Source organism: Sminthopsis crassicaudata, chromosome 3 (assembly GCF_048593235.1).
Source record: "Sminthopsis crassicaudata isolate SCR6 chromosome 3, ASM4859323v1, whole genome shotgun sequence".
Classification (NCBI taxonomy): domain Eukaryota; kingdom Metazoa; phylum Chordata; class Mammalia; order Dasyuromorphia; family Dasyuridae; genus Sminthopsis; species Sminthopsis crassicaudata.
This window is the reverse complement of record NC_133619.1, coordinates 556,262,012-556,282,542: the sequence shown is the minus strand read 5'-3', so window position 1 is coordinate 556,282,542 and position 20,531 is coordinate 556,262,012. Positions and strand designations below refer to the sequence as shown.

The window sequence follows — 20,531 nt, the reverse complement described above, 5'->3', positions numbered from 1 at the left end:
GATCTGAAAGGGGGTTCAAAGTACAGGTTAGACTCATCTCTGAAATACAGCTGAGTGATTCTGTACAACAACAGAATGTTATGGACCTAAGATTCACATTCATTTATACTTCTATAAATCTGTGCATATCAGGGGTTTTTAACTTAGAGTCTAGGAACTTGGATTTTAAAAAAAATATTCATTGTATTTTAATGTAATTGATTTCCTTTGTAATCCTATGTGTAAATTTATACACCTAAAATACTATTCTAAGAATATTTATCAGACTACTAAAAGGGTTGGTAATACAAAAAGTTTAAGAGCCTCTGCTTTTAGCTCAGCTTAAAATCCCTATAAATGCCTGTGATTCTAGCTGCTGGGATCTTTTTTTTAAGATGAGTTCTGAGCTTCAATAGCCTAAGCCCATAGCTTCCATATTAAGTTGAGAATTAATATGGTGAGGCTGGGGAGGTGGAAGAGGACCCACCAGATTGCCTAAGGAGGGGCAAGTCAAGACTCCTGTGCTGATCTGAGTGATCTTCTAGCCTTGGATAGGGTAAGATACTCAGTTTTTAAAACAAACAAACAAAAAAGCAACCCTATTTTAGATGAAGTGTGGCTCAGATGGCTTAGTTTGAGAGAAAGAGACAGACAGTAGGAAGCCACAAGCTACACAGGACTAGTTCTAGAGTCTCAGGAATTAAGTTCAAAGGGCTGCTCTCTGGTACTATCTGTGTGATCTTGAATAATCACTTAATCTCTTCAGGGCTCATTTTTCTCATCTGTAAAATGGGGGTTAAATGAACTGGCCTCCAAAGTCCTTTTTAGTTCTAGATTGTTGATCCTATAATCCATGGTTTTCTAGTAATAAATAGAAATATATTTAAGTTGGAGCTGTAGATGTCTCAAGTCCTTTTCAATTCTGTTCTTTGACTTAAGTGGAAACAGGAATGTCTCATGGCTGATTTTCTATCATTGGCTTACCTCACACCCTTTCCCTGGATGCTGGGAGGAAACAGTGTGCATTAGTGGAAAGAGTAATGTACTTGGGGATCAGAAAATGTAGGTTCTAAGTCTGCTTACTTTTCATTCTTATATTTCATTCTGCTGATAATTAGCTGCATGACCCTTTTGGGTCTCCATCAAATGACATCCCTAAGAATCCCTTAGTCTAAAGAAAAATCAGCATCTCTCTCTCTCTCTCTCTCTCTCTCTCTCTCTCTCTCTCTCTCTCTCTCTCTCTCTCTCTCTCTCTCCTCTCTTCTCTCTTCTCTCTTCTCTCTCTTCTCTCTTTCTCCTCTCTCCTCTCTCTCTCTTCTCACTCTCTTCTCTCTCTTTTCTCTCTCTTCTCTCTTTCTCTCTGTTCTCTCTCTCCTCTCTCTCTCGCTCTCTCTTTCTTTTCTCTCTCCTCTCTTTCTTTTCTCTCTTCTCTCTCTCTGTGTCTCTCTTTCTTTCTCTCTCCTCTCTCTTCCCTGTCTGTCTCTCTTTTCTCTCTCTTCTCTGTCTGTCTGCCTGTCTCTCTTTTCTCTCTTCTCTCTTTTCTCTCTCTCTCTTCTCTCTCTCTAAATACCAAAAGACATAGAACTGAATGGGAAAACTTGGTCTGGATTGAACTGAAAAATCATACCGTGGCTTTAATAATCCTAAACTGTTTGCTGCTACAATACACCAGTATTTTTTCAGTAATGTTACTCCAGTCTCTCATCACTTCTGATCTACTCTATTGCAACAGCCTCCTAATTGGTCTCCTTGCCTCTCATCTTTTCTTTTCCATTCCATTCTCCACATGGTTACCGAGGTCATGTTTCTAAAGGTCATTTCCCTACTTAATACTGGTTCCCTATTACCTCTAGGATCAAGTACAATTTTCTCTGTCTGGTAGCTCTTTACAACTAGCTCCATTCTACCTTTCCAGGCTTATGACAGATTTTTTTTTCTCTTCACACGCTTGTCAATTCAGCCAGCCTTCCCTCCTTCTCTCTCTCTCTGTGTCTTTGTCTCTCTGTCTCCCCCTTCCCCCATTTCCTGTCTCCATGCTTTTCCACAGGTTGTTTTTTGGGCCTGGAATGCATTCTTTTCCCCCTTCTACCTCTTAGAATTCCTGGTTTCCTTTGAAGCTCAGTAGCTATGAAATTCATTTATTCATAAATTCATCCAACAAACATTTATTAAGCACAAAATGCGGTAGGCACTGGAAAAGCTACAAAGTTTAGTTAAGACAAAGTTTATGCCCTTACAGAGTTCATAGCCTCTCATAAACATAGGAGAAATACATAGATAATTGCAATTTGCAATTCAACCTAAGCTCATCTAAATAATGATCATATTCAGTTGTTCCTAAAATAAGGTTAGTCACTGAGTCTTTGGCCTAATTGTGGCACAAACAAGAAAGACATTTCTGAAATTGGTTGGAGAATAGTAGATTCATTCTGTTGATGCTACTGTTGATCATGAAAATAACAATGGCTTTGAATAGAGCCTCCTGACCTGCCTCAGCATCCCTAGAACTGGAGTCAGGAGGAGTTGGAAGGTAAATCACCATGCAATCTTGGGGATGGAAATTAGAGATAGTAAGATGAAGGACACTTTTAATGTGATTTTTAAAAAATGCACATATTTCGAAGCCAGAATTTGTTTTAATTTAGAATTTAAACAATTTTTAGTTATTTTCCTTGGCCTATAGGTATTTATTTAGAGATGTGTCAGGTGGTATGTGTTTTAGTAGAGTGCTCAAAGCCTCAGGTAATAAAAGACGTCATTTAAAAACTTTGCCTAGGGCATCTAAATGCCTTATCCCGGATGTGCCTGAACCTTGCTCAGAACTAAGCACCATGCTGTTTGTCGGCTCTTGGCTCTCTGGCCGAAATCTGTGCCCTTTTCTCTCTGCCCAGGAAGAACCATGCCCTTGCTGTGTTCCCCACAGATTGCAGTAGCCCCAAGGGCTGACATACAAAATTAGAGAAAATGAGCTACTAAATACCTAGAGAGTAGAGTCCTTTGGGAAGAAGTACCCAAACCACATTGGTTTGTTCTCCCCCAAGTCACTCTCTCTGGTTAAATTAAATTCATTGAATAGATTGCTTTGAGTGATGGAATCTGCTAAGGGGGACTTTGACATTTATTTTATGTAAGGAGACAAAAAGTGTGTTGAAAAGCAAATTGAATTGTCTTCCTAACTCAGCAAAAAATTTCAAATAGAGTGAAACCTATAAACCATTGAACAGGGGTTGTTAACCTCTTCCTTTTTTATGTCATGGACCCCTTTAAAACCAAGGACTTTTCTCCAAATCATGTTTTTTAAATGTATTAAGGAAATGAGGTAAGATTACAAAGAAACCATTTTCATTGAGGTAAGGTTATCCAAATATTTAAAAAACAAGTCCACTGATTGCCTAAAATCTATTCACAGATCTTTCTGGAATAAGTGGACCCCTGGGGGTAAGAACCCCAGCTTGGATCATAGAATCCTAGATTTAGAACTGAAAGGGGCAAAGGAGGTCATTGAGTTTCATTTTAGAGAGATGGAAATTGAGCTAGAGAGGTTAAATCACCATAGAATCTTAGAGTTAAAGTTAGTAGGGACCTTAGAGGTCATTGACTTCAAATCTATCATTTAATGAATAAGAAAAAGCCCAGAGCAGTCTCATAACCAGAATGTGTGGAAGTGGAAAGCCAGGTTTTCTATCCATTATGCCATTTTGTCTTTTATTCAGACCATAAATGGGAAACTTACAGAGATCCTAAGGAGGCTAGAAACCTTGGAATCCACAAAAATTGGTTTTGTTTTTCATTTTTCCTTATGTTTATTAAGTAAAAGCAGCCTTTTCATTCTCTCAGCCTTAAATCCTTTCCTGATACAAGTCTATATTGCATCTCCTTTTCACAGCCACACTCCTAGCAAGAGTTGTCTCTCCTTATTGCTTCCATTTCCTCACCTCCCATTCACTCATTAGTCCTTAGCAATCTAGCTTCTCACCTAATCATTCAGCCAGAACTCTTCTAAACTTGCTAATAATCACTCAGTTCAGGGTTTCTTAAACTTTTTTCCACTCATGATCCTTTTTCACTCGAGAAATTTTAGTGATCCCATATATATATATATGTATATGTATATAAAACAGGTATACAAATCAAATTTGCTCTAATTTAATTCTCTATTTACCTCCCACCCTCACTACTGGAAACTCTCTCCTCCTTTACCTATTTTGACATTAATCTCTTCGGGTTCTCTATTTACTTGCCTCTGACTATTCCATTGTCACCTCCTTCAATATCATCCACTTCCCACCCAAAATTTGTGGACCTTCCCTAAGGTTCAGCTTGGTCTTCTTTCATGGTGTTCATTCAATCTTTTTTGTTCTCTCACTCAATCTCATCTGCTTCTAGGAATTTCCCAGATCTATGTATTTTGTTCTTTTCTCTTTCCTAGACTGGAGTCCAGTTATATGTCCAATGCCTATTGGATGTCTCTTCCTAGACTGCCCATTAGATGGCAAAGTCAACCTATCCAAAACATAATTCATTATTTCATTTCTTTTCTTCTCCCCAAAAAACCCTCCAAAACAACCCATTCCTTTTTCAGGTTTTTCTATTTCTTTTTGAAAATTTGAAAATGATTCATCTTGGAGTCATCTTTAACTTTTCTTCCTCACCCCACTCCAGTACCTTATAGAATAGTCATACATATTGCTCTGCCTCTTAAAGCATTTGTCCCCCTTTTTTCCATCACACAGCCACTACTCTAATATTTATCTTGTATATATTTACATACATTCATATTATCCCCTCCCAGAATGTAAGCTCCTTGAAGGCAGGAATTGTTAATATTATTTTTGTCTTTGGATCCCCATAATAACTCACATAATAACTGGGACATAATGGGCTAGGAATTATTAACATATTTATGTGTAATGTATCCCTTTGGCAATCTGATAAAGCCCATGAATCTCCTCAGACTGAGGTTTTTAAAATGGATAAAATAGAGTATTAAAAAAGAAACTGATTATATTGAAATAGTTATCTATAGATAGATATAGATATAAATATTTAAAAAAACAATTTGACGTTAGAATAAAAATCCCTGAAATAGGTACTTAATAAACACTTATTGATTTATTGATCACATGGCTACTAAGTGTTAGGACTAAAACTTGGAATCAAACTTGAGTCCAAGATTCCAAAGTTGAAGCAGAGTGTTAAAAATAATGATGATGGTATGTATGGTAGCTAACATTTATATTGTGCTTACTATCATGTCTATAGTGTGCTAAGCTCTGCACAAATAACATCTCTTTAGATTCTCACAGCTACTCTGGGAGGTAGGTACTATTATTATTCCCATTTTACAGATGAGAAAACTGAGCCAAACATAAGTTAAATGACTTGCCTAAAGTCATACAGCTGGTAATTATCTGGGGCCAGATTTTAACTCAGGTATTCATGCCTGACTCCCTGCCAAGGGTTCTATCCACTCTGCCACCTGTGATCATTCTCCTTTGTTCTTACATTTCCATAATGCCTAACTTTTGTAAAATCTACAGTGTTCTCTTTCAGGGGTTTTTAGGACTAAACATTAGTTTGTAACATGTGGCATTTTGTTGAATCTGATTTAGAAATCAGACGAAATGATGTAGTAGAAAACAAAATGACCCTTGTTTCCCTTTCAGTTCTTTCTATCATGAAGTATGTTTTGAATTCCTAAGAACTCTTCCTTGCCTAGATAAAATCTCTGCAAACTTTTTTTTGCAGAATTTTGTTGTTTTCCTTCAGGGCTGAGAACTTGGTAAGAGCCTGCAGCATCAGGCAGTCCCGAGCATCCTCATGAGATTTGGCTCATCAGGGCAGACATGTGACTCATATAGAGATTAATGGGAGCTTGTTGCTGATACTGCAGAGGACCCCATTAATTAACATTCAAAGTGAAAGCTAGAGATTGGGATGGCACCTTTTTGCAGTTTGGTGAGCCATGGGCAGACTTTTTATCCTACTTGTCAAAACCTCTATTTCCCTTCGGGATTATATTGGAAAAATGTTTTTGAAAGCCTAAGATGAAGGGTTCCCAAGAGATGTATGACTTCATACTATTAGCTGTCTCTCAACTTTTTCTATTTAGACTTTTCCTTTGCATCTATATTATAGTTTCTATTATAGATATATGTGAATTTATTTCATTCTCTCACTCTAATTCATTCAACATTTTTTTATGCTTACTATATATTAAGAATTGTGGGGAATAAGAATATTAAATAAAACTTGATCCTTTTCTTCATAGAATTTAGGGAAGGTGGTGTATAGGCAGATGATTGCAATATAAAATAATTTATTATCTATAATATCATAGATGTAGAGCTGGAAGGAGTCTTGGAAGTCCTTGAGTCTTAATTTCCTAATTTTACAGATGAAGAAATGAAGAAGTGACTTCCTTACAGTTATGACTTGATGTCTGGTTTAAAACTTAACTCTTCCAAAAAAACCAAAAAGAACTCTGATCATAGATAGTGTTTTTTGTTTTTTAATAATTTTTATTTACCAGATATATGCATGGGTAATTTTACAACATTGACAATTGCCAAATCTTTTGTTCTAATTTTCCCATCCTTCCCATCCCCCAGATGGCAGGTTGACCAATACATGTTAAATATGTTAGAGTATAAATAAATACAATTATATGTATACATGTCCATACAGTTATTTTGCTGTACAAAAAAAATAGGACTTTGATATAGTGTACAATTAGCCTGCGAAGGAAATAAAAAATGCAGGCGAACAAAAATAGAGGGATTGGGAATTCTGTGTAGTGGTTCATAGTCCAGAGTTCTTTCGCTGAGTGTAGCTGGTTCAGTTCATTACTGCTCTATTGGAACTGATTTGGTTCATCTCATTGTTCATAGATAGTTTTTATGGAGAAAGAGAAGAACAAATTTCAAACCCTGAGGACACTAAAAGCATTTCATCTCCAGATAAAGCCCCAAAGAGTGATATGAATTGGTCCTCATCTCACAAGGCTCTCTTGGAAGAATTCAAAAAGGATCTCAAAAGAGAATTAAAGGAAAAATGGGGAAAGGAAATGAGAACTTTGCACGAGTGTTTGGAAAAAGGAACACAAATTCTCTGAAGAAAACTCCTTAAAAATAGACAGTAAAACTTGATTTTTCCATTTTAAGAACTAATGTGCTATGTGAGTGACAGTGGATAGATCTGTGGACCATAGAGTTAAGAGCTAGAACTGACTATAGAGGCCATGGAGAATAACTATCCTCACTTTATAGATTATGAAACTAAGTATTTGTGTGGGACTTGTGCAAAGTCACACTGCTAGGAAATATATGAAAGAGAACTCCAGGATTGTTGTAAGGGTCTAATGAGAAAGCATCAATAAAGTGCTGTGCATATCTTATAGTGCTTATAATTAATCTCTCAATGTCTCAAAATCCCTAAGATTATAAGCAGCAGAATGTTGCTTTCTGTATTGATAAGAAAGAGTTTCCTCACTAGAAATTCCCTGTACCAGTGAAATGACAGGTCTGGGCTAAAAAAACCCAAACCGTGCAAGCAAAGTTCTATGTGGTCTACATGGAGGGCAGCTGTTTCCTTGAGGATCAGGGAAGGCTTCCCAGAAGGAATAGCATTATAATTGGGCTTGAATGAAGGGGTAGAAATTCAAAAGATGAAGAGGAAAAGTCTGGACAATCTAGGAATATGGATTGTAGATAGAGATAGGAAAGTGTGAGGTAAGCTTGAAAGACATATGCCAGTCCCATTTGGCCACCCTACAGACTACAGTGGGGAAGTTGTAGGACAGAATTTTATTGGGGCAGATTGTGTTGAATCTTGAATGTTGGCTGAGAAATTTGCACTTGATTCAGTAGATGATAAGGAGTCACTGAACATTCTTGAGTAGTATTGTGACCAAATTTTTACATAAGGAATCAGCAGATAATGGTTTTGAAGAGTTTCAGGACTCCTTGCAATTTAACAAATCCCAAAAAGATGACGTTAACTTGCCCAAGGAGCTAGTAAGTAGCAGAACCAATACATCACTCCAACTCCTCTGACGTCAAGTCACGGGCAGGTAGGCAGTATAAGGAATTTATAGGGCCAGGTTTGGAGTGCCTCAGACACATATCCTAGTTATGTGACTGTCGGTGTCACTTAACCTTTGCCTCATTTCTTAAAATGCAAAATGAGGGGATTGGACTTGATTGCCTCTCAGGTCCATATCAGCACTAAATCTATGATGCTACCACTAAATTCAGGGTATTTTCCCTACTACTTTGCCGCTTACCACTAAACTAGTTTGGCAATGTTGTGTGAAGGCTATTTTAGAAGTGGGAGAAGGTGAATATGGGAATGTATGGTAGATCCTTAGGGATAAGGGATTCATCATTTTATCTATATGTATTCTCAATATGAGTCAGCAGTATGACAGGGTAGCCAAAATAATTAATGTGATCTTGCCTATAGTAATAAATAATGACGTCCAGAAGAAGGAATATGATTATTTCACTGTACTTTTCCCCAATCAATTCACATCTTGGAATAATATGTTCAGTACTGGCAGCCCCTTTTGAAGAAGGATATCCACAGCCTGTAGCGCATCTAGGATCAATGTGCCACAAGAGTGAGGGGACTCAATTGCATTACATAAAAATAAAATAGAAGGAATTAGGATTGCTTAGCCTGGAAAAGAAAAGACTTAGCAGGGAAGGATATCTGAAGCTATCACGTAAAAAAGGGATTGATTTTGTTTTGCCTACATGTTTTAACCTAAGGCCAATGGGAAAGTAGAATTTGGCTCAATAATAAGAAAATTTTCTTAATAAGCAGAGCTGTTACTAGAGGTTACCTAAAATTGGGCTACCTAGAGGACTAGTAAGTTCTTTATCATTTGAAAATGTCTTCTCACCATCTCCAACCCTCTATGGAATTTTTATTTATTGCTCTGTCTATTCACTAATTAGTTTTTCTATCTGTCCTTTAATTCATTTATTTACTTATTCAATCACTTGTTTATCCATCTCATTTATTTTTTGCACAGATTTATTATCTGTCTCTCTTTAAAAAAAATTTTATTACTAGTTTTTATTTACAGATATATACATGGGTAATTTTACAACATTGACAATTGCCAAACCTTTTCTAATTTTTCCCCTTCTTCCCTCCCCCCAGATGGCAGATTGACCAATACATGTTAAATATGTTAAAGTATAAATTAAATACAATATATGTATACATGTCCAAACAGTTGTTTTGCTGTACAAAAAGAATCGGACTTTGAGATAATGTACAATGAGCCTGTGAAGGAAATAAAAAATGCAGGCGGACAAAAATAGAAGGATTGGGGTTCATAGTCATCTCCCAGAGTTCTTTCTCTGGGTGTAGCTGGTTCATTTCATTATTGCTCTATTAGAATTGATTTGGTTCATCTCTATTATCTGTCTCTTAACCCTACTTCTTTCCTTCACCTGAACACTTAAAACAAAAAGACTCATTATAAATACTCACTGAGCAGCAAAACAAATTCCTTTTTTGCCTCTGTCTAAAAACACAAGTCTCAATTTGCATTTTAAGGCCATCAACTCTCTTGCAGTAGAACTTTATCTCTAGGATGCTTCAGTCCTCTGACATGAGGGTTTATTATTTATTGATTGCTTTGATCAGAATTCTAAATATTTTTTCAAAATTGTTTTTCTTTAGGATGTTTTTATCTTTGTAAAAATTGTTCTGTTAGTTCTACTCACTTCTGCTTGATATTTTCAAGGCTAGATGCTCACTTGTTTTGGATGAGGTAGAAGGATAGCATACTTAGGGTAAGGGCTGGCGTACCTATGAAACTCAAGTCCCTTTTAAATCTTTGGGTCTGAGCCTTGGCTCTCCTGTTGGCTCTTTACCTCTCTTAGCCTGTTTCATTGTCTATAAAAGGGAATCATAATATCTACATTATTTATTTGTCAGTGTGCTTTGTTTTTTGCTTTTTTATGGCTCAAAAGCAGCATATATAGATATATAGATATGTATATCTATCTATCTCTATACATACATATATACATACATATATATGTATATGTATGTGTGTATATATGTAGGTATATATATGTATATGTGTATATATGTATGTGTATATATGTATACATATGCATGTATGTGTATATATAGGTATATATGTATATGTGTGTATGCATATATATACATACACACATATACATATATACACATAGACATATATACACACATACATATACATATATACACATATACATATATATATATATATATATACACATATACATATACACATATATGTATGTAAGTTCTTTGTGAACCAAAAGGCTGTTTTTATTGTTGTGGTGGTTGATGTCCATACAGCAGAATTGGAAAGTAGGAATGGCAGGTATTTTTTTAACAGCTCCATTTTCCAGATGATGATACTGAGTCTCAGAGAGATGAAGGGAGTCATGTAGAGCTAGGGCTGGAATTTAGATATCTTTCAGTGTCATGTGAGTAGTACAAGTTAAGAATATAAACTTACACAAATAAATAAATATTATATAAATAATATAAACTATTATATAAATAAATAAATACATTTTATAAATATAAATAAACTCGAGGAGTTTGAAAAAGGAAGTTCTAGCAGAGAAAATTAGGCAAAATAAAAAGAGGTAGTATGTGACCTGGGTTTCAAAATAGGGGGTCACATTATGACCAGCACAAGGAGGAAGATTTGTGGTGGGGATTTGCTTGATGTAGTCAATCCTAACCCATGCTTTCCGATTCTGGCTCTGCAGCTCAAATCAGCAGCTGGCCATTAACAGCTTTACAGGTGGTGCAGGTGATAACTTTGCTGTCTTTGTTGGTTTGTATTTCAGCGGAGCAAAGTCAGAACAGAACAGCCAGAGTGCAGAAAACCTGGGTGAATAATGTCAACAAAGACATCCTCCTTCCCTCAGAACTGTTGGGTGTCATGGAAGAGCAAGAAGAAGATATGGGTGGGCAGCCAGACTCAAGGTAAGAAAGGGCATATGAAGGGAGGTGCCTCGAATACTTGCTGTGTAACCCAGAATATTGGTCATTAACTTTGAGCTTCAGTTTTCCTACCTTTAAAATAGAGAAAATAAAAAGTTATTGCTTTGTAAGATCATTGTCCTGTCATTTCATGAAGCTAATCAATCATTAGGAAATTCAGCTTTTTTAATTTTTATTTTCTTCAAAAGGAACTGGTGTGGATCTGAAGAAATGCTAATGGATTAGAAGAATAAAAGCCATTCATATAGAGCTGGCAAAATAGTAATATTCTTACAACAACCTTATTATAACATAGGCAGCACAATGAGGTAGATTTTTATTTAATCTTATAATTTATCTATTTAATCAGGCAGTCATTTATTTAAGCATGAAATATGTGCTAAGTGGTTCAGTGCATGGGACCTGTAGTCAGGAAGAGCTGAGTTTAAAGTCATCCTCAGACAGTTACTAGTTCTGTGACTCTGGGCAAATCGCTTTATCGTTGTTTGCCTTGAATCAGAAGAAAATGGGAAAAAGCAGTCTGGTATCTTTGCCAAGAAAGCCCTATGGACAGTATAGTCCATGGGGTCACAAAAAGTTGACATGACTAAACAATATTAAATGTTCCAGGTACTGTGCTAAGCACTGAGGCTACACAGAATGGCAAAGTGAATATTATTATCCTCATTTCACGAGGCTGAGTTTTTCACAGCTGTTAAATGTCTGTCAGGACTTAAACCTCTGGGTCTCCTGACTTTAGTTGCTGATGGACTGAGACTGGACCTGTGATTTTATTGGTAGAGAGAGCTCCCAAAAATGGTGATCAAGTGGGAGTCAATCAACCAATGAAGAAAAAAGATTTCTTAGAATGATCCTGAGCCAGGTAAAGAGGAGGAAGATAAATCCCAAAAGGGAGGATGTGAAAGGCCTTGAATTTAAGACAGAAGAGCTTACACTTTACTTGAGAAGGTATTGGACTTAGGAGGATTTGGGAATAATGGAAGGAATGGTAAATTTCAATCTGGTCAGAAATATTTACCCTGTGAGGCAGAAAATCTGTGGATACACCATGACATTTTCCCTGGGAATCCAGCAGAATCTATGAGCCTCTGGCTCACTAAAAGAAAAATGACGTGGAAGAAAGGGCCTGCCTGAGATCCCGTTGGTATTTGTGGGTCTTCCCAATTGATTGTGCCTTTCTTCAGAAACCTCATTTCTTCCATTTTGGATGACATATTTACCAGTCCCCCATAACTAAAGATGATTTATTATCCTTTTAAAATTTGTAAAGATCTAACCAGCTTGTGGATGGTAAGTCTGGTCTGTGGAGGTGTGGAATGTTTGTATATTAGGGGGAAAAGGGAGATTCCACCTGTTTCTGAGTGAAAGGGGTCTTATTGAGGGATAATGTTAAAGTCTACCTCCTTCTTTCAAATTCAGTTAGGATTCTACCTCCCGACTCCTTCCTGATTCCCCAACCTATTAGGAAGTGATTTTCCATTCCTCAGATACCTCATAGCATTTCCCTGGAACTCCTCTTTTCTCATAGTACCTGGTATTCATGACGTATAAATGCTTTTTCATTCATTCATTCATCTCACTTTACCTGATAGTATAGTTATAATAGTTGTATTATATGCTGCTTCAAAGCAAGAGCTGTATTATATGTGTATGTATACACATACATAAAGATATATATGTGTAGAGAAATAAATCACTATGATAAATCTAGGTGATACCAAGAGAATCAGGTATGGAGGAAGTGGAGAAAGTGCTAGGAAGACCATAGATGAAATCCAGTCTCAAACACTAGCTGTATGACATTGCCCAAGCCACTTAATCATTGTCCCATTTTCCTCATCTCTAAAATGGGGATAATAATAGCACTTCCCCCCTAGGGGTGCATAAAATGCTAGTACAAGTAAGCACTGTGTAAATATTAGGTAAAATCATTGTTAAATCAAGAAGATTCATCTTCCTGCATTCAAATCTGGCCTCAGACTCTTAAATGTGTGACCTTGGACAGTCACTTAATCCCAGTTGTCTGTTTCCTCATCTGTAAAATAAACTGCAGAAGGAATTGGAAAACCACTGCAGTGTTTTTGCCAAAAAACCCCAAATGGAGTCACAGAGTTAGACACAATTAACAACTGAACCAACAAAAATCATGTATGTGCATATATGTATGTGTTTGTGTGTACATTTATACATATAGTAGTCTGCACATATTGTGCATTCTATAGACACCTATGATTAAGTAGCCTCTTCCATCCTCCATTATTACTGATGAATGAAAGCCTCTAGAACTGAATATCCCTGATTCAATTAGATTTAACAAGCATTTATTAAGACCTGCTGTATACAAGAATAGAGTTCTGGCAGCTAAGAACACAAGGACACTGTTTCTTCATTATTTTGGTGAGTGGGGAAAGGGATGTTCTTGTTTCCCCATGCTTTTCTGCCACAAGTTAAGGAAGGAAGCAACACGACGTGGTGGAAAGAAGATGAGAGATTGAATCCTGGTTCTTCTACTTTACTGTCTGGTGAATTTTGACAAGTCATTTCCTTTTTTTATTTTGGCTTAATTTTTCTTCCTTAAAGAATGAGGGAGCTGGACTAGGTGACCTCCAAGGTTCCTTCAGTTCTTTTAATTGCACAGCATTCAGATAGAGTCATGGTGGTCATCTCAGCTTGGCCTAAAACACTGAGTGACCTTAGACATCCTTTCTCAATCTCTCATCAGTAAGTTAGAGCCGATAAGCTTAGCTGAATTGACTCACCAGGATGTAAGGAGAGTAAATAAAATTGTGTATGTGCATCATTTGGCAATTTTGGGAAAGATAGGAGGTAGAGAATTTCAAAATCTCATGTTTTAGTTATAACCTGAGGATTATGGCTTAGTGGGGGAGGCAATGGCTCAGAGGAAGGAATCCTAGGTTTCTGTAGTCAGAGCCACCTAGATTAAAACTCCAGCTCTGCCATCTGCTCCCTGGATAATCTCAGTAAGTCACTTTATTTTTCCCAGCATCAGCTTCCTTGATTGTAAAGAACAAGTCGGGGAAGTGAATGAGATGACCTCTGATGTCCATTTGGGCATTCACTGTGTGATCCTAGGAGTTTGTGTTAAAAGGCCAAGCACCTGTACATAATGTGTGTGCTTAGGTAATCTCCCAGAATTGTGAAATTTGTCTCACTTCCTCCTTTTCTTCTCAGAAACTTAATTTACCTGATATTGAATTCCTGTGATGCTTTCTTACATAAACTTTGCCCTTTATGAACTGGGTGTGTGAAGTGGAAAGCTTACCTTTGAACAGGATGAATTTAATAGAGTGACTCATTATCTGTCAATATTTTCTCAGCCAAAAGTTGGGAGTTGAGATCATGATCCAACCAGAGGTAGAAAATGGAAATTTTAGGCTTGAGGGGCTTTTCCCAAGAGGCTTCTTGACAATTCTTTCTGTTACTGGAAACGTTGAACTTCAGTCATGTAGGGCTCTCCCCTCAGAAGAATCAAATTCTTCCAGTTTCAGGTATTAATTCAAAGAGGGCCCAACTAATTCTGAACCCTCCAAGACCTATTGCCAGCATGAAGTCATCTTTGCTTACATAGCCTGAGTAACCAAGAAGTGGAGGAATTGAGGGGTAGGGTTCTGTGTATGGTATAGCAAAGTGAGAATTTAGGATTATCACATCCCAGTTTATTTCTGGCAACTGATTCCCTCAGTTGTGATGGCTGATTCCCCCACGTTCTTTTTATATATTGCCTTAAATATAAAGTACAGAAAGAATCCAGTGGGGTGTTCTCTTGAAGGAATAGATGGAAAAATTAAAGCTATTCCAAGTACCATGGAAGTGCTTCATGTGGAGAGAGGATCTCTTCAGTTGTGGACCAGAAAACTGGTACTGAGGCATGGGAAGTTCTTCATCATTAGTGGTTATCCTAACCCCAGAATGGATTCAGAGAAGTGAATGGGGTACACTAGCAAAACCGTCCATGACATATATACTACCTCCCTGGTAACTGGATCTCTTGATGATGGCCGTATTATTAGAGAGACCATGAAATGAAAGCTGAAAAAGTGGTTTACTTCTTTTTATTCATTTATTCGTTCATATTGTCTTTTCCACCAGAACATGAGCTCTTTATGAGCAGGAACTGCTGTCAACCTTTTCTTCTGTAACCTTAGGGCTTAGCCCAGTACTAGGCACAGTGAAAAAAAACAAAAAACAAAAAACAAATCTGTTGTATTAATAGCAGGGGAACTTTGCTGACTGATGGGAAAGTCAGAAAAATTAATCTTTAATTTAGGTTAGCCCTTTTGGAACTCAAAGACTAGTAGTGGGATAAGATATGGACACAGATAACTGTTTTACATTATTATATGATAAAAGCACTCTATCCACTGTGCTCCCCCATATCCCTGAGGATCTGACATTGAAGGACTTGCAGATATTTTGCTTAGAGAACATTTAAATGGGGAAAGGTGGGGTATCTTCAGGTAAGCAAAGGATTATCACCTTAGAAGATCGGGTGAAGTAGTGCAATGGATAGAGAATTGGACTTGGAATCCAAAAGTCCTGAGTTCAAATCCAGCCTCAAGACACTTATTAGCTGTGTGACCCTGGCCAAATCACTGAACCCTGCTTGCCTCAGTTTACTCATCTGTAAAAATGAACTAGAGAAGGAAATGATGTAACTCCAATATGTTTGACAAGAAAATCCCAAATGGGCTCACAAAGAGTCGGACATGACTGAACAACAAAAAACTCACCGCCTTAGAGGAAGAATTCAGTTTGTCCCTCGAGAGGGACCAGGAGAAGCAATGAACGGATATAAAAAGCTTGGAGGTATCCATGGAATAGGCTGTTCCACAAGGGCTGAGGAGCTTTCTCCTGACTGGATGAATGATTGGATGAACTTTGAAATTCTGGGATTCATATTTCTTAGCCACGAAGACACTAGGCAGTCTGGGCTCCGTTTGTAGGGGCAGCTAGGTGGTACCATAGTGCACAGAGCCCCGGGACTGGACTCAGAAGTGATTTGTGTTCAGTTGCTTTCAGCAGATGCCCCAGGAACACCTGAGTTATTAGCTGGGCAAGTCACTTAACGTGTGTTTGACTCAGTTTCCTCAGCTGTGAAACGGAGATAAAATACCTCCCAGGTGAGGATCAAATGAAATAGTTGTAAAATGCTTAGACGGTACCTGCTGCATCGTATGTGATATATAAATAAATACTACCTATTATTGTTCTTTATTTTATCTTTTTTCTTTACTGTGTCATTCCCCTTTTATTCTCTGTAAGATCTTCGCCATCATTTCTGTCTCTTCTTTCCCCTAAAAAAATGACAGGTTTTTTTTTTCATCTTTTTGTTCTTTTTGGCAAGACAATTGGGGTTAAGTGACTTGCCCAGGATCACACAGCCAGGAAGTGTTAAGTCTCTTAGGTCAGATTTGAACTCAGGTCCTCCTGACTCCAAGACTACTGCATCACCTAGCTGTCCCTCTCAACTAGATTTTCTGTGACCTTTGTGGCCTTTTGATAAAGCCTATTCTTTTTTAATTGAAAACAATGATTAATTAACTAGAGATTAGTGAAAATAAAGTAGTGATTTCTTTTCCCGACCAAATTCACAGATTCCCTGAAATCTGTCCAGTTTCTTTAACCATGGATACCCAGGCTGGGAGTAGGAATTTTGGTTCTCTTTCCCTCAGATTTCATAAGCAGAGCCAAGAGGAACTTTCGATGGAATTAGCATTTTGGGGGCTATATCGCATTGTTTTGTAATATTGATGAGGCTGGGGTTCAGCACCAAATGATGAGATTGAGAAGAGCAGCTGGCATCAAATGTTGGGGTTTGGTTATGTGAAGAATTCACAATACCCTTTCTCTTTGGCAAAAGGTAGTTTTATTAATGAGGTGACTGGCAAAAAGAGGAGATCAAATAGACACCAGAAGTGGATTTGTAAGGAAACCGTGGGGGTTTGATATAACTTGATGTTCTGATTGGATACAGTAAGGTGGGTTACCCAAGACTTCCACAGGGAGTAGTTCTGTAAGGTGAAGCTGATCCCCACCAGTGCCCTTCCCTGCTTGCCTCAGGGCAATCTCATCAGTACTGCAGGCTTTCTCTGCCCACTTAGTGCCCCAGGACCTCATCAGTATCACCTTGTGGTCCACTGAAACCTCTCAGAGCTTTAAAGTAGACCCATTAATTTCTGTAAAAAAAAAAAAAAATATATATATATATATATATATATACACATATATATACACATATATATTTATATACATACATACATATATATGCATATACACATATATATCAAGGCTATAGTTATAGTCATTTATATATATTATAATATATTTATAAGTTTGGGATTATCCATAACTTAATTCTAGTTAGCCATATTTTGTCCTGTGCACTTCTATATTTTTTTATCTTTTTCTTTTTAACCCAAATGAAAAACTTTTCATTTTCCCTTTATTAAAATTCATCACGTTAGAATTAGCCAATTGTTGCAGCATCTTAAGAGATTTTGTGTCCCAATTCTGTTATTCACGTTCCTGTCCTCTTATATAAAATTAAACACAAAACCTGATCTTTTTGGGGGTGAGGGGGAAGTAAGAGGGTGGTTGAGTTAAACAGAATTCACTTTGTTAAATCAACATCAACAACAACAAAACTCTCATTTTAGGTCAACAGAAAGTTAAATAAAAAAAAGTTAACAAAAGTTAAAGCCCAGAATCGTGGAAATGGCCACAGTGTGACCTGCCATGGCATTTGAGTTTACTTTTTGCATCTCCAGTGCTTAAAACAGTGCCTGATGGCAGTTTTTCCAATTAAATAGAGTTTCAATAGTTTCTAGTCCTAGTCCCCCCCTTCACAGTCACTTTCCTGACTCCAGTTTAACTAAATGAATACTATATATTCTTGGTATTTAAGCAACTGACCCCCCCCCAGTGTCTACCCCTGACAGATTCTTTTCTCTTTTCTGTGACTGTGAATACTAGAAACTTAGTCATTTTGTTTTCTATAGAAATACTGGTACCATTTTATGGACTTACAGACAGTGAAGGCTGAGAGAGATTTTTATAAAAGACTTCTGGCACTGACCCAGGTGGCCTGAAGGGAACTGGGGATGAGGGGGGAGGAGGCTGAAGCCCCAGAGGAGGGATAAAAGGCAAGAATTGCTTCCCAGAAGCTGGTTTGTGGTCTTGATGGTCTTAGAAGGGAGAGGAGAAGGGGGAGGGGAATGTCTGAATAAGGCTGGGGTCACCCAGAGACATTTAGAGGCAGAATATAACGGCATTTATCCTCGAGTTGTCTGTGGCTCGTATGTTGAAATCTCTGTCTGATGTAGTGTTATTATTCAGTCGTGTCTGACTGGGACCTCTTTGGGGTTTTCTTGGGAAGGATACTGGAGTGGTTCTCCATTTCCTTCTCCAGCTCCTTTTACAAATGAGGAAACTGAGGTAAACAGGATTTTTTCCTGTCCAGGGTTGAACAGCTAATAAGTGTCTGAAACTGGAGTTGAACTCAATTATTCCTGAATCCAGGCCCACTCTGGCTGAGAGATGGAGGCCTGCAAATAGATTACCCCTCTTTCCTCAGGCTAGAATCCTAGGATTTAAACTGAAATGGGGATATATGGGCCGCTCTGTTCAACCACCTTCTGTCAATAGATGGGAGCGCTAAGGTCAGAGAGGGAAGTAACTTGAATCCCCATCCATCCTTCTTTCAAATCCTGCCTCAGACATTTACTCTATGACCTTGGATAATTCCCTTAACTGTGCCTCAGTTCTTCATCTGTAAAATGAGATGGAGAAAAAAATAACAAATCATTCCAGTATCTTTGCAAAAAAAAATCCCAAATGGAATTGAGAAGAATTGGACATGACTAAAAAATGATTAAACAGCAGCAACAACAAATCCCAAGTTTATTTCCCATATTTCAGCTGTTGTATTGTTCTCCTTGGAAATACTTCTAGAAATCGTAGCACCTGTCTTTGAATCTGAGACCTTCAACAGTCTGCCCCATCTTATTTCATTGTCCCCATGTGCTGTGACACTGCTAGTTCCAGCTGGATAATTTTCTCCAGTTTGACTTTCCAAGTATTCTGCACCTGTTCCCTCTTCCATGCTGAATTTAGGCTACACACACACACACACACACACACACACACACACACGACCTTTTTCTTTGTTTTTCTATCTCACATCATCTCTGTCTCACTTGGGTGCATGTTTTCTTTACATTCTCTGAATAAATCTCTCTCTCTCTCTTTTTTTTTTTTTTTTTTTGCAGGACCATTGTATTGAATCCAGCTTCTTTCATGTCAGACGAAGCCCAAGAAAACCCAAAGAAGTCATCTGTGTCTCCTTCAAAGGTAGATTGAATTCAGTGTCTTAAAAAAAAAGTCTCGATCGAATGAATATTGCTTTTCACTTTATCAAAACACAATAAACAAAAAATTTATACAATGAAAGATATAGCTGAATGCTGAACTTGAAGTCACAAAGGTCTAGATTCAAATGCCACTTCAGACATTATGTGATCTTGAGTAGGACAGGTGATCTCTGAAACTCAGTTTCTTCATCTGTAAAATAAGAATAATAATATTTAGTACTTACCTCAGAGGCTCCTGCTGAAGAAAAACTAGATATAAAGTACTTTGCACACTTTAAAGTGCTATTATGTTAACATTAAATTTTATTAGTATTAATCCGTATTATTTTGTGCAATAAAAAGACTTTCTTTTCCTTACATTGGATTAGTGATTTCTCTAGTCTAATCCATGGAGAAGAAAACCTGTTTTTAATTTTTTTACCTAAGATTATTCAGGTAAATTTCCTTATTTTAAAAGGGAAAATGGCATATTCAGTGCATGTATATTTAATTTCCTGGCCTTTTCCCTATTATATTGCTCTTTTAAGTTTTGAATAAAGTTTGTTTCATGAGAGGTACCTCTGATTTATAAAATCACAGACATAAAACTCCCTAAAATTGGGATTCTCTTTATAGTTCTTGGCTAGCTCTTTGGTTTGTCCCACTGTGATGACTCTTGATATTCATACTGGTGAGCCTAGGATCCTAGAGGATCTTACGGTGTTTTCAGAATAATCGAAGAAAAGAGAAATTACATTTGGTTTGGTTTTAGAGGAATTTAATGGAAGATAAAATATTGTAACAGAAGAAGGACAGAACTACAAGACACAAGACATGGGTTCAAGTTTCAGTTACTACTTTTATGACTGATGTGGCTATAGCTCAGCCACCCAACTTAAGCCTTACTTTATCTTTTAAATTGGGATAAGAATACTTAAACAAATATTTATACCTCATGGGATTATTGTGAAGATATTTTAGATTTATGAAGTGGTATTATTATTGGGGAAAAATCTATGGTTATAGTATTAGTTGTACTTCTAGAATTCTAGCACTTTTTGAAAATGTATATTTTCAGTGAACTATATAGCTGTTCTTTATCTATTTGATAAACCAACATCCCAATTTTCTGACCGTGCCAGGAAACAGAATTTGAAT

General features: G+C 37.2%; 1 protein-coding gene across 11 annotated transcripts in view; it reads left to right on the top strand.

The window, feature by feature from the left end:
• Window positions 1–20,531, top strand: part of SYTL2 (synaptotagmin like 2) — a 165,880-nt gene that overhangs the window by 93,507 nt on the left and 51,842 nt on the right. For all 11 annotated transcript variants that reach the window (XM_074304633.1, XM_074304637.1, XM_074304635.1 and 8 more), the window contains exons 4-5: window positions 10,848–10,986; window positions 19,293–19,374. In XM_074304633.1, the coding sequence (XP_074160734.1) occupies window positions 10,848–10,986; window positions 19,293–19,374 (221 nt within the window). The remainder of the gene's footprint in view (window positions 1–10,847; window positions 10,987–19,292; window positions 19,375–20,531) is intronic.